This window comes from Citrus sinensis, chromosome 1, assembly GCF_022201045.2.
Source record: "Citrus sinensis cultivar Valencia sweet orange chromosome 1, DVS_A1.0, whole genome shotgun sequence".
NCBI lineage: Eukaryota > Viridiplantae > Streptophyta > Magnoliopsida > Sapindales > Rutaceae > Citrus > Citrus sinensis.
This window is the reverse complement of record NC_068556.1, coordinates 7,352,046-7,364,778: the sequence shown is the minus strand read 5'-3', so window position 1 is coordinate 7,364,778 and position 12,733 is coordinate 7,352,046. Positions and strand designations below refer to the sequence as shown.

At 33.4% G+C, this 12,733-nt stretch overlaps 2 protein-coding genes across 2 annotated transcripts; one reads left to right on the top strand and one right to left on the bottom strand.

Annotated features, from left to right (window-relative positions):
* The first annotated feature begins 9,389 nt into the window (after nucleotides 1-9,389).
* On the top strand, nucleotides 9,390-9,745 carry LOC112496518 (uncharacterized). Its single transcript, XM_025093930.2, is given in 2 exon segments — nucleotides 9,390-9,627; nucleotides 9,629-9,745. Coding segments are annotated over 2 exon segments (240 nt in total). The 5' UTR covers nucleotides 9,390-9,504.
* Nucleotides 9,746-9,778: 33 nt separating this feature from the next.
* Nucleotides 9,779-12,235, bottom strand: LOC102616962 (probable glycosyltransferase At5g03795). Its single transcript, XM_025093925.1, has 5 exons — nucleotides 11,351-12,235; nucleotides 11,144-11,274; nucleotides 10,528-10,876; nucleotides 9,942-10,131; nucleotides 9,779-9,873 (listed from the first exon to the last, which is right to left on the bottom strand). Exons 1-5 carry the CDS (start codon nucleotides 12,233-12,235, stop codon nucleotides 9,779-9,781), a joined length of 1,650 nt encoding a protein of 549 aa, XP_024949693.1.
* Nucleotides 12,236-12,733: the final 498 nt, after the last annotated feature.

Sequence of the window (12,733 nt, the reverse complement as noted above, 5' to 3'; positions counted from 1 at the left end):
GCGTGTAATGTTATATCTAATGTTAGCATAACAACTGATGACTGTTAGGTTGCATATAGATATAAGATATCCAATATGTGACAGTTGAGGATACATAAGAATTCTGCCCAGTGCTGTAGCAGATGCTGTAGCAACCGAGCCAAACATTAGAAAAATAGTCAAAATCATTAAGAGAGTTTATTTACTCAACTACTCTATATTCCCATTGATTTTATCCTTGAGTTTGACGTGATAATTTACTTTGTTACATTTTATTTATTACGTTTTTATTTTAATTAGTATATTAGTTTCATTAATTGTTTTATTTTAATTTAGAACAAAATTTGCACTGATAAAATTGTTGTAGAAAGTCTGATAATATCAATCGTTGTGGAGACGATCTTGAATACTCATCATTATATGACTTGTTATGTACACTTGCACATTGACACCAATAGCATTTGAATTTATACCCAATAGCAAGTATTAATGAAGCATGTGTGTAGAAAGGCGAATTTTGCTGCCGATTTCCTTACCGGAATGACTCTCACTCTCCCCCTTGGGTGCCATATTTTTCATTCACCTCTCATAGGAGTGCATTATTGTTTGTTCAATGATGAACTAGGGACTGATTTTTCTCGTTTTGTTTAGCCTAGCGGTGATCTAGGCTCCTCTTGTACAAAAAAAAAAAATACAGTTTGAATGTATTGAAATCTATATTTTTTTTTGTATTTTACTGACATCTCACTTAAAAGTAAAGATATTCTCATTAGAAAATGACTATATATATATAAATGGAAAGCTTTCCAAAGATCTGTCAACGAGCTATTTTATGATTATGGAAAAGAAAACAAGGACACTCATCCTACAAAACAAAGAATGATTACATCTGAATTATATATTACAACCATGTTGCCAAATTTTCATCGACAAAGAATATATCGGAGTCTTCTCTACAAAATTAACCATAGCAAAAAAATGAGTTTCCCTTCAATTGCATAATCGTGGTTTCTAAACATTAGAATTACAGATCAAGTCTTAAGGTTAGAACATCATCGGTGTACCCAAAAAAGATATAATTGTTGTGAATTATATGTCCTCCTATTACCCAATCCACCATTGCACCTAATCCAACATTCCAATATGGATTCCACTATGCCACTTACTTTATGCTGTTGTGGCAGTGAATTCCATGGGCATAATCATATATATAGGCAAAGGCAGAAGTGAGTAAGTGTGTGCATTTTGAAAAATATCAAGCTTCGTAATATAGGGAGCTATAGTTTTCTGAAAATTTATTCCCTCTAATTATCTTCTCTCATTCTCACTAAGCCTCTATTATACTTTTCGATTTCTTCCATTATTTGTTTGCAATACTTCGACAACAAATATATACTTTTATAACACATTTTCAGCAAGACTTCGCTCTAGTACATGAAGTATTTTATTCCCATACTCTTTTGTTTTTCATATGTTTATTTAAAATTACCTTTAGAAGTAAGGCTAGTTGTTTACATTTTTATCTCTCAATATACATTATACTAATCTTTTCTTATTTGTTTATGACAATGTCTTACTTGACAAAACTGGAGTTTAACACCTTGGATATATCTGGCAAAAATTATTTATCCTGGATCCTAGATGTTGAAATTCATCTTAATGATATAGGCCTTAGTAACACAATAAAAAATAATAATGACTCAACCCTTCAAGATCGAGTCAAGGCCATGATTTTTCTACGTCATCATCTCCACCAAGTACTGAAAACATAATATTTTACTATAAAGGACTCATATGTCCTTTGGTATAACTTGTACAAAAGAAATGGTCATTTAAGGTGAGTAATTCTTCTAAACGCTGGTAATGAATGAAATGACCTTAGCCTACAAGATTTTAAGTCAGTAGATGAATATAATTCTACATTACTTTGGAGTGAATATAATTCTACATTATACAAAATTACTTTGGAGTTTAAATTGTGTCGAGAAAATATGACTGATAAGGATATGTTGGAAAAAAAACCTTTACAACATTTCATGCTTCTAATATAGTTCTACAACAATAGTACAAAGCCCGTTAGTATACAAAATATTCTGACTTGATTGCATATCGTTTTATGGCAGAAAAGAATAATGAATTATTAATGAAAAATCACTTACCCCATCTTATTGGTACAAAACCAATTCTTCAAGCAAATGATATCTCACCTTATCGTGATGATAATTATGAAAATGGGGTGTGGCCGTCGGCATAATCGTGGTTGTAGACATAATTATGGTCGTAGTCGTGGTTCTTATCGAGGTCAAGGTCATAACAAAAATTATTATTATCAATCTCGTGCTGGTTATAAGAACCATAGAAAAGGGGAAAATGATGAGGGAATATATGTCTAATATAATATTCAAGAAAACACTTGTGATAGATGTAAAATGTCTGGTCATTTTTTAGGACAATTTTATACCCCCAGACATCGTGTGGATATGTTTTAGGCATCCCTAAAATCAAAGGAAAGAATGTCAAAACAAACTATGTTGATGACTCGGATCTAGTGGATGTCACACAACTTGATGTTTCAGATTTCTTTGAAGACAAACATGGAAAAATTAATCACTTGATCAATGATTGAAATGTTCATCATATTCAAAAATTTGACTTTTGTTTTATGTTTTTTCATGTAATTTTTATTTTTCATGTTATCTAATATGTATTTTTTTTTCCTTTTGTTTAAGGATATGAATTTCAATAAAATATTTAATGGAGAAATATTAGGAGTGTTCAAAATTTAATCCGATCTACTCAATCCGTCTTATTCGTAGAAATTCGATCTGTAAAAATCCAATCCATGATTGGTGAATTGGATTGTATTGAAAATTTAAAAATCCACAATCGGTGAATTGGATATGAATTTACTTCTGTAAATCTGCAAAAATCCAGAAATTCGCTAAAAAAAAATATTTATTTAATTAAAAATTTAACTTGTAAATATAGCATTTGTGCTTACTAATAAATAAATAAGTTAACATATTGTTACATTAACGCTATATTATATCTTATATGATAATAATATAAAATAAAAAAAAATAGCTTCCTAAGCAGTTAATTTAACTTTGAATGTCTTTTTTATCTTTATTTAAACAATTAGTTTATGTAAATCGTATTTAATTTTAAATTTGATTAGTAGTAAACTTATTTTAATTTTAATTTTATTTTTATTTAGTTAGTTCGTAAATAGGACAGAATTAAAAAATTTTAGCCCGCAAACCAATCCACAAAATGGTAGATTAGATATGGATTAAGTCAAATCCGCATCCGATCCGCAGACATATGGATTGAATTTGGATTAAATTTCATCAATCTGTGGATTGAATCGGATTATAAATTTATAATCCGCAAAATCATAGATTGAATATAAATTGATGTCCAAATCCGCGAAAACCCCTAAGAAATATGTTTGACTGATAGTGCAACTACACATGTGATCCTTCGAAACAAGGGTATTTTTCAAATTTAAATTTAATTAAAGCCAATGTGAATACAATATCAAGTCCCATAGATCTTATTGAAGGCATTGTAAGAGCAATGATTATATTAGCAAAAGGTAAGAAATTAGATATTCATAACGCTCTGTATTCACCTAAATAAAAAAAATTATTTGGTTTTAAAAACATTTATCGTAATAATTTTCATATAGAAACAATGAACGATAATAATATACAAATATCTATGCATTACTTCTAATATGTTTAAAAAGAAATAAATACTCGCAAAGCTTCCAGCTTTCTCATCTGACTTATATTATACGACGATGAACCAATGGAAAGTTATGCAGTCATAAAAGATAAGTTATATAATTTAAAATCTTTTATACTTTGGCATGACTGCCTTGGCCACCCTGGATCACTAATGATGCATAGAATTATTGAGAACTCTCGTGGACACTTATTGAAAGATTTGAAAAATTTATTGTCCAATGAGAATAGTTGCACTGCTTGTTCACGAGGAAAATTAGTAGTTAGATCATCACCCAATAAAATTGGTTTTGAATCTCCATTATTTTTTCAAATGATTCAAGAAGATATCAGTGGTCTTATTCACCCACTGAGTGGTCCATTTCATTATTTTATGGTTTTGATTGATGCATCCACACAATGATCACATGTTTGTTTATTATCTACATGTAATATTGCATTTGCAAGATTGCTTGCGTAGATAATCAGGTTATGAGCACAATTTGTAGATTATCTAATAAAGACTACACATCTAGATAGTACTAGAGAGTTTACTTCTAAAATATTTGATACTTCTAAAATATTTGATACTTCTAAAATATTTGATGATTACTGAATGGTAGTTGGGATTGATGTAGAACACCCAGTACCACATGTACATACTCAGAATGGATTAGCATAATCTCTTATCAAACATCTCCGAGTAATTGCCAGAACTTTATTATTATGAAGTCAACCACCTATTTCGATATGAGGACATGCTATTTTGCATGTTGCGGCATTAATTCGCTTGAGGCCTACTGCCTATCATAAATATTAATCCTCATTACAACTGGTATTGAGACATTATCCAGATATAGGGATGGCAAAACCCCGGGCTGGGTTCGGGTATTGCAATGACCGGACCCTGCCTGGATGCAACCGGTCTAGGTCCGAGTCCGGGCCAGGTTTTAATCCGGGTACTCAAATTTTATATTTTTTAATATTATATGTGTATATATTTTTTGGTAATTTTATAAGTTTTAAATTTATTTCAATAAAATTTGACATGAAAATATAAATTTTAACTATTTAAAACTTTATATATGTACAATAAATGCGTCAAATAAATATAAATATTTAAAATAATATATATTTTATAATTTTTTAAATAAAATTCGGGTTCCGGGTTTATCAAGTGATGCCCAAGATCGACCCGGCTTCATATCATTACCCGGCCCACAACGCCCGAGTACGGTCCGGGTCTGGACCGGACGGGTATTTTTGCCACCTCTATCCAGATATATCTTATTTACGCACTTTTGGTTGCGTAATATAAGTGCTGATTGCGCCCCCACAACGCACTAAAATAGGACCCCAATGTCATTTAGAAATTTATGTGGGATTTCACTCATCATCTATTATTGGATATCTTAAACCATTGATGGGTGATGTATTTACTGCACAATTTGTGGATTGCCATTTTGATGAGACATATTCCCCGATTAGGGGAAAGAAAAAAGATTCATGATGTTAGACATGATCCTTAATGGAAAGTGACCTATTTTTCTCTCATTTAGATCCACACACATCTTAGAGTGAAAAAGAAGTGCGTAGGATAATTCATTTGCAGCAAATTACAAAAGAATTGCTAGATGTCTTTACAGATGCGGCAAAAGTAACCAAATCGTATATACCAACTACTAATGTACCAAATCAGGTCATTGTTCTTAAAGAATAATTAATGAAAAATGCAATTGAGAAATTATCTATGGCACGCCAAAAGCATGGCAGACCAATTGATTTAAAAGATATTATTCCGTGAAAAAGAAAAATGATTAAATAGGGTTCTGCTGCAAATAACGCTAAAAATCTAAAATAACAAAATGTTTCAGAAAATCAAATGGTTTATGACAAAAACCTTGACAATACAAAAATTCTTTTTTAAGAACAAAACCTTGAAAAGGCACTTGAAACTAGAAATAATGGGATTTCTGTTGACTATACTTAGGGTAATATTTTGAAAAGGCATTTGGTCCATAATAAGACTAAACATTCTGAAAGACCTTTGAAAGAGGCACATGCCCAAGAAATGGCACAAGCTCTTGAAGTGGCTGGAAATTAAAAAAATTATCATCAATGATGTGTTTCCGTTTACAGTAGCTACTGACATTATAAATGATCATGATCTGCAAACCATTAATGAATGTAGACTGAGGCATGATTGGCTTAAGTGGAAAGAGGCAATGCAAGTAGAGTTGACTTCTTTAGTTAAATGTGAAGTATTTAGACTTATAGTCATAACAACTGAGGTTTTCAAACCCATTGGGTACAAATGAGAATTTGTATGGAAACGTAATGAAAATGATAGTCATAAGATACAAAGCATGAATTACTACACAAGGCTTCTCACAGAGACTTGGTATTGAATACAACGAGACATATTCTCCTATTATATATATATAATTATGTTTCGATTTTTAATTAGTTTGGCTATATCAGAAAATCTTGATATGCGTCTCATGGATGTAGTGACAACTTATCTATATGGGTTATATATATATGAAAATCCCTTAAGGATTCAAAATGTCAAGTCGTGTCAATCATTACATTGTATCTTGTATTCAATAAAACTACAAAGACCTTTATATGGATTAAAACAATCTGTGCGCATGTAGTATGATTGGCCTAATGAGTATTTGATAAAAGAAGGATATGTTAATGATTCTATTTGTCAGTATGTTTTTATAAAGCAATCGGAATCTGGTATTGCAATTCTTGCCATTTATATTGATGATTTGAATTTAATAAGAACTTCTGAAGAGCTCTAAAAGACTACGAATTGTTTAAAAAATGAATTTGAAATGAAAGATTTGGGGAAAACTAGGTATTGTCTTGGGTTACAGACCAACCACAAACCTAATAATATATTTATCCATTAGTCAAATTATACTGAGAAAATTTTGAAACATTGTGTCGACATGGATAAATCTTACCCATTGAATATCCCAATGGTAATCCGGTCTCTTGATCCTAAAAAGGATCAATTACATCCTAAAGAGGATGATGAATTGATACTCGATCCTGAACTACCTTATCTAAATGCAATTGGTGCTCTGATGTATTTAGCACAATGTACTAGACCGGACATAGCATTTTCTGTTTAACCTGTTAGTTGGTTTAGCTCCAAACCAACTAGAAAACATTGGAATGGTATCAAACACATTTTTGGTTATCTTCAAAGAACAATTTATTTGACTTTATTTTATTCTAATGAACTAACAAAAAATCTAAGTCTTATTGGTTATGCTAATGCATGTTATTTATCTAATCCCATAAAACTTGTTCACAAATTGGATATGCTTTTACTTTTAATGGTACAACAATTTCTTAGGAGTTTATGAAATAAACTCTCGTTACAACATCCTCCAACCACTATGAAATTCTTGCACTTCATGAAGCTAGTCGAGCATGTTGCCATTTGTAATCCATCATATTCAAAGTACATGTAGAATATCTTTAAGTTCAGATATCCCAACAGTGATATATGAAGATAATGTTGCATGTATAGCTCAATTCAGAGAGGGATACATTAAAGGGACAAATCAAAACATATTTCATCGAATTCTTCTACACTTATGAGCTCCAACAGAAGAAGAATATTGATATCAAATAGATATGCTCTATGGATAATATGACTAACATTATTTACAAAAGCTCTACCTACATCTACATTTGAGAAAATTGTATATGTTATTAGCATGTGTTGCCTCAATAAACTATCAAATTAATACATATTGCCATTAGGAGGAACACTAATAAGAGAAAGCACTCAACAAGAGAAGCATAATCTTACAAGAGAAAAATCACAATAATATTGATGCATATGTATTGTATTCTTTTTTCCTTTTGACCAGGTTTTCCCATTGAATTTTACTGGCAATGGTTTTTAATGAGGCAGTATTAAGCACGTCCAGTACTATTACATCTGAAGAAATATAAATGATGGGTCCAAGGAGAAGTTTTGTGAATTATATATGTCCCCACATTACCTAGTCCATCATTGCACCTAATCCAACATTCCAATGTGGATTGACAGTGAATTCCATAGGCGAAGGTGGAATTGAGCAAATGTATGCATTTTGGAAAATATCAAGCTTCATAATATAGGAAGTTATGACTTCTCTAAAAATTTATTTCCTCCGATTATCTTCTCTCACTCTCACTAAGCTTTTATTATACTTTTCGATTTCCTCCATTATTTGTTCGCAATACTTTCATGACAAATATATAATTTTATAACATCTACTAGAAATTTATTGTAAAAGTGTCCGGCAGTAGCCTGATTCTCTTTGTTTTCCCAACAACCTTCTTAAGGGAAGGCACCCAGAGGCAGCAGCTCTTGAGGAGTTTCTACTTTCAATGTACGCTAAAAACTTCTCTTTTGAAAGATTTTTGTGGACAGATGCAATAAACGGATCTGAAAATAAGTACAATAAAAGAGAATGCTTTACCATCAATTTTTTTTTTTTTTAAATTAGAATGCTTTACCATTTGATCATACATATATCTATGCCATTTCTTTATCATTTTAATCCCAATTTCGCCCCTCTGCCTTAATCATTTTTGCATTATCTTTCCCCTATTAGTTTATAAAATGAGCAATTTCAATAGAGTTTCATTATAAATACAAGTAAATTATTTTAAAATTTTTTATTAGTGTATTTATGTAATATATTATATAATTTTACTGTTAAATTTTTAATGTTTATCACTCTAAATATAATTCAAAAAATTTAATAGTAATTGTCCGAATAAAAAAAAAGGAATTTTTTTTTTCTTTCTATAATTCTATTATAAACCAAATATGGAAAAATATTTCACTCTACTGTCCTCTTCTTTTCTCTCTTTTCTTCTACTTTCCTCTCCTCTCATTTCCTTACTTTTCTTCGTAGGAAACACCACCTTCCTTTCAGCAGCAATTATCTACCAATTTGGCGTTTCCTCCTCCGTTGCAGTTGAAGCAATTGCAATGCACGTAAAGTTTTACTTAAGGGAAGAGTTCTCAAAAGGCACTAAAAAAAAAAAACAAATCAAGCCCCAGTGCTCGTCATTAGGAGCAATGAAAAGAAAAAATAAATAAGATGGGAAACATAAACGAGACGAAAAATAGGAGGCACCGAACTCAAAGATCTATCAAATCCGAGCTTGAAGCATCTTTTGACATCCTCCTTTCCAGGCTTGCGCATCATCAAGAGAGTAGTTTTCGTATCCTTTGACATCCTCCTCGAGGTGGAAAAACGTAAGTTTAATAATAAACTCAGATTATTTTAATCTGTTCAGCGCATGTACTTCAAAATCATATTGAAATCAATGGCAATAGAAATACATATTCTGTTAATTTCGTCTACTTTTACTAATAAAATTTCCCCTTTGTGTTACAATCCATCTCTCGTCGCATTCGTGTGTCAGCATGCCACAAAATGTTCAGCTACCCTATTACTACCATCTTTTCCCGATATTAATTGACATTCAAAGAGATGAAAATGATACAGGGACACAAAAACTGTGATATTTTTTATTCTTTTCACAAAAGGAAAATGGTGCACAGCAATATATATACAAAAGATCACTTGGTAATGACGGCAAAGTTACATAGACCTGTACAAAACATATCTTTAATTCAACCAATAGAAGAAGTTTATAGCTTCAAGGAAGAATACGAAGGGCGGGTGGGTTTCTACACCAAAACCATTAAAATTTGAGGGCATTATTCTCATCTAGGTTTGATCTGATAGACTCTGTTATACCAAATTGAATGAAGGGTCATGTGGAAGAGATCATACTTCTCAGGCTTAGCATGCCAGAGGAAATGCCGCTGTAATTTCCTGACCGCAAACTGCATCTCAAAATACTTCTTTTCCGGTATTGAAAGCAGTATGTCTTTCAAGTTCGGGATGTTTTCCTCTGCAATTATTACTGAGAATGCTTCCCAATTCAACACCTCATAAAATGGTGGCACAAAATTGTCGGATATTATCACAGGCACACATTCATAAAAGATGGATTCGACCACCCGTGGGCTGTTGACCTCATAACCCTTGGGGCAAATACAGTATTTGCTGCTCTTCATGTGTTGGATGTAATTCATTTTGCTTGCAACTCCAGGAGGCATTGGACCAAAGATCTTCATATCAGGGTCTTTGTCTTTCCAGTACTTCAGCAAGATTGGACGTAAATACCCATGCAAATTACCAGCATAGAAAGCAAGAATGTGCCTCTGAGAAGGTGGTTTACCCCCAAGATCTCTGAGAGGATTTCTTGCAGAACGGACGTATGTCTCTGGAAGAGACACATCCCTCCCCAATTTGAAGCCTGCAGTAACATCTGCATTGCAGAGGGCTTTGATGCAATGTTCCATGTGGTGCCTCGTCTCATATGGAGCCTATAAGACATCCAATGAATTAATGTTATACGTAAATGTCTAACTAAAAATGCAGGGAAATTTCACAGTGATCCAGCAACTTTTGTAGATACAATGGAGTTAGGACATGTAGACAATGCAATATAACGCTTTCCTCTTTTGAAAGAACAGAACCCAAAGGACCAGACTACTACTCCTCCCCCACATTTTCTCTGAATTAGCTTGAGAAACCTCAAACCACCACATGGGGTTGGCATGGTCAATGAGTTAGGAATAAGATAAAATGGTCAGTTTTGATCATTTTATCACATTTGATTTCTAGAATCACATTTGATTTCTAGAATCACATTTGATTTTTATGGCATAATATTAGCCTCATTAGATTCTTAGCGTGGAAAGAAAGGCATGAAAGCATACCCAATCATGGCAGGCAACAAGAAAGTGATCTGCTCCACCGGTTCTATTCCAGTAACGATATTTTGCTGCAATACTTTCAGCATATTCCTTCAAGTATTGTCGTAAGTTGGTCCGGTTGTGAGAGTTCCGTACATAAAGTGCATACTCTAGCATCCGTGAACTAAATGGCATATAAAACAGGTGAGCCTTTCGAGGGTCCTTCACCGCAAAATGTTTATTTCCCTCCATCAGTTTCATAAACCATCCCTCAGAAGCATATAAACCTTTGAGTATTGGCTGATGAAAGATGGGTTTCTTTCCATCCCTGTAGACGTAGACTTTGAGCGTGCGATCCATCAGTTCATAACTCCTGAAAATGCAACCAAGTAGAAGTTTAAAACCAAAATACATACTTTAAAAGATTAATAGATCTGTGATTCAGCAACAATGCTCATTCACCCATGAGGATACTGCAGATATTATGACTGAGAGCAAACTGATGAAAAGGCGGACAAAAAGAGAAAAGTAGAGTCTCATAAACCACATTCCCTTAATTTCTTCTGGTGACCAGAAATCCACGAAGGAAAGCAGCAAATAAGGTTTTCATGTAAGATCAAAGATAATTCTGTCAGCTTACCTTTTAAACATGGAAACATTACGAAATAGTGGGGCATGAAGTTCTTGGTCACTCACTGAAACTGAAGCCTTCTCAATCTCTGTCTTGGCAGCCAAAACTTCCTTGTCACGTACAGAAGACCATCGTGGCCTCTACAATCAAATACAAAAAATGTTAAATTCTCAGCATTACTAAAGCATAGACTTAAGTATTCAGAGAAAACTATACCATTGCACGTGAAGACCGATGGTGCCTCATTAGTATATCATTCATCTCAAATATTGATGTTACTGTTTTTGGTGGCATATTGCACCTCATCTTTTTCTTCCCAGGACTGCCAATCAGTGCAGAAATATTCACTGAAGTTGCGATATCACTTTTTGGGACAGCAGACCTAGCAGCGGAGCTTGCATTTGACTCCTCAGTTTTCAAATGGGTTATATTTGTCAAGGGAGATACTATGGATAAAGTTTTCTCGCCTCCAATATTTGCAATTGACTGACTTGTATGTTGCTCTGGCACGCCATCTGACACAATTTCCAAGTTTGGCTGCACAATCTGCTTTAGTGGGAGACTTTGTTTAGCTTCACCGGCGGGTTCCACCGTGGCACTATTTTCACCAATTCTCTCAATTTCAAGTTCAGACAAATCATTTAGATCTTTGACATTTTCAGCTACAGAATCATCATCCACTTCTCTATCTGTGACAAGTTCAATTGGATTATCCTGGCCTTTCCCCTCAGACACGATCCCATTGTTAGTGTCTCCATCTACTTCCCTTAGCCCACTATCATCCCCAGTGTCACTACCAAACTTAGAATCTTCATCATCTTCCAGAGACCCTTTAAACACAGAATCACTCATCAAGTCTGAAGCGTTAACCGTAAGAGGGTTGCGTACCATCACAGACTTTGAAAAAGATTTCAAAGCCGGCAGGCCACTTTCATCGTGTACTCCAACCTCACTGTCAGGCATCAAAGACCGAAGGGCTTTCCCATATGGTAGCAAAAGGGATTGGAATAACAGATGAGTAACAGCCACCACCAGCACCACAAAAAGCCATCTCCGAGTTTGAACACGAAATACTTTCAGAAATTGATTCGCGGACTCCATAACAAGATACTCACTCAACTCATCACAGAAGCATATATTAAACTATCCCTTAATCCTGCATTATCACCCAGAACACTCAAATTTAACCCAATAAAAAAAAAAGGAAAGAAAATCATAATCGAAGAAGTTGAAAACTTAAATTACATATAAACAATTTAGTACTCTGTCAAACAACCAACAACCCTGAAATTTGATACCTAAACAAGCCATCTCAATTACTAATTCATGGATCATCATTAGCAATGTGAAATGCAAGTTAAGAAAAAAGTAGCTCAACTGAGTGAAGTAGCTAGTAAGAAATTGATGTGTACTAGTTCCCCAACTTCTTTTCTCAGTAGCCAAACAGAAGTGCAAAAACAAAATCAAACAGAAAATTTTGTGAACATGACAAAGAAACCTTAACCTCTCAGACTCAATAAAGTTGTCGGCATAGGAAGGTGTCTGAGCTTTTTGCTAATCAGCCAGTAAAAAACTGAGCAAAACCAAAGTCTGCTACAT

Bases quoted from the DNA above. Each gene is read 5' to 3' on its own strand.
- LOC102616962 (XM_025093925.1), bottom strand. From the start codon at position 12,235: ATGGAGTCCGCGAATCAATTTCTGAAAGTATTTCGTGTTCAAACTCGG. The intron at 11,275-11,350 runs GTATAGTTTTCT...ATTTGATTGTAG, and splicing joins ATCGGTCTTCACGTGCAATG to AGGCCACGATGGTCTTCTGT. The intron at 10,877-11,143 runs GTAAGCTGACAG...TTGCATTTTCAG, and splicing joins AATGTTTCCATGTTTAAAAG to GAGTTATGAACTGATGGATC.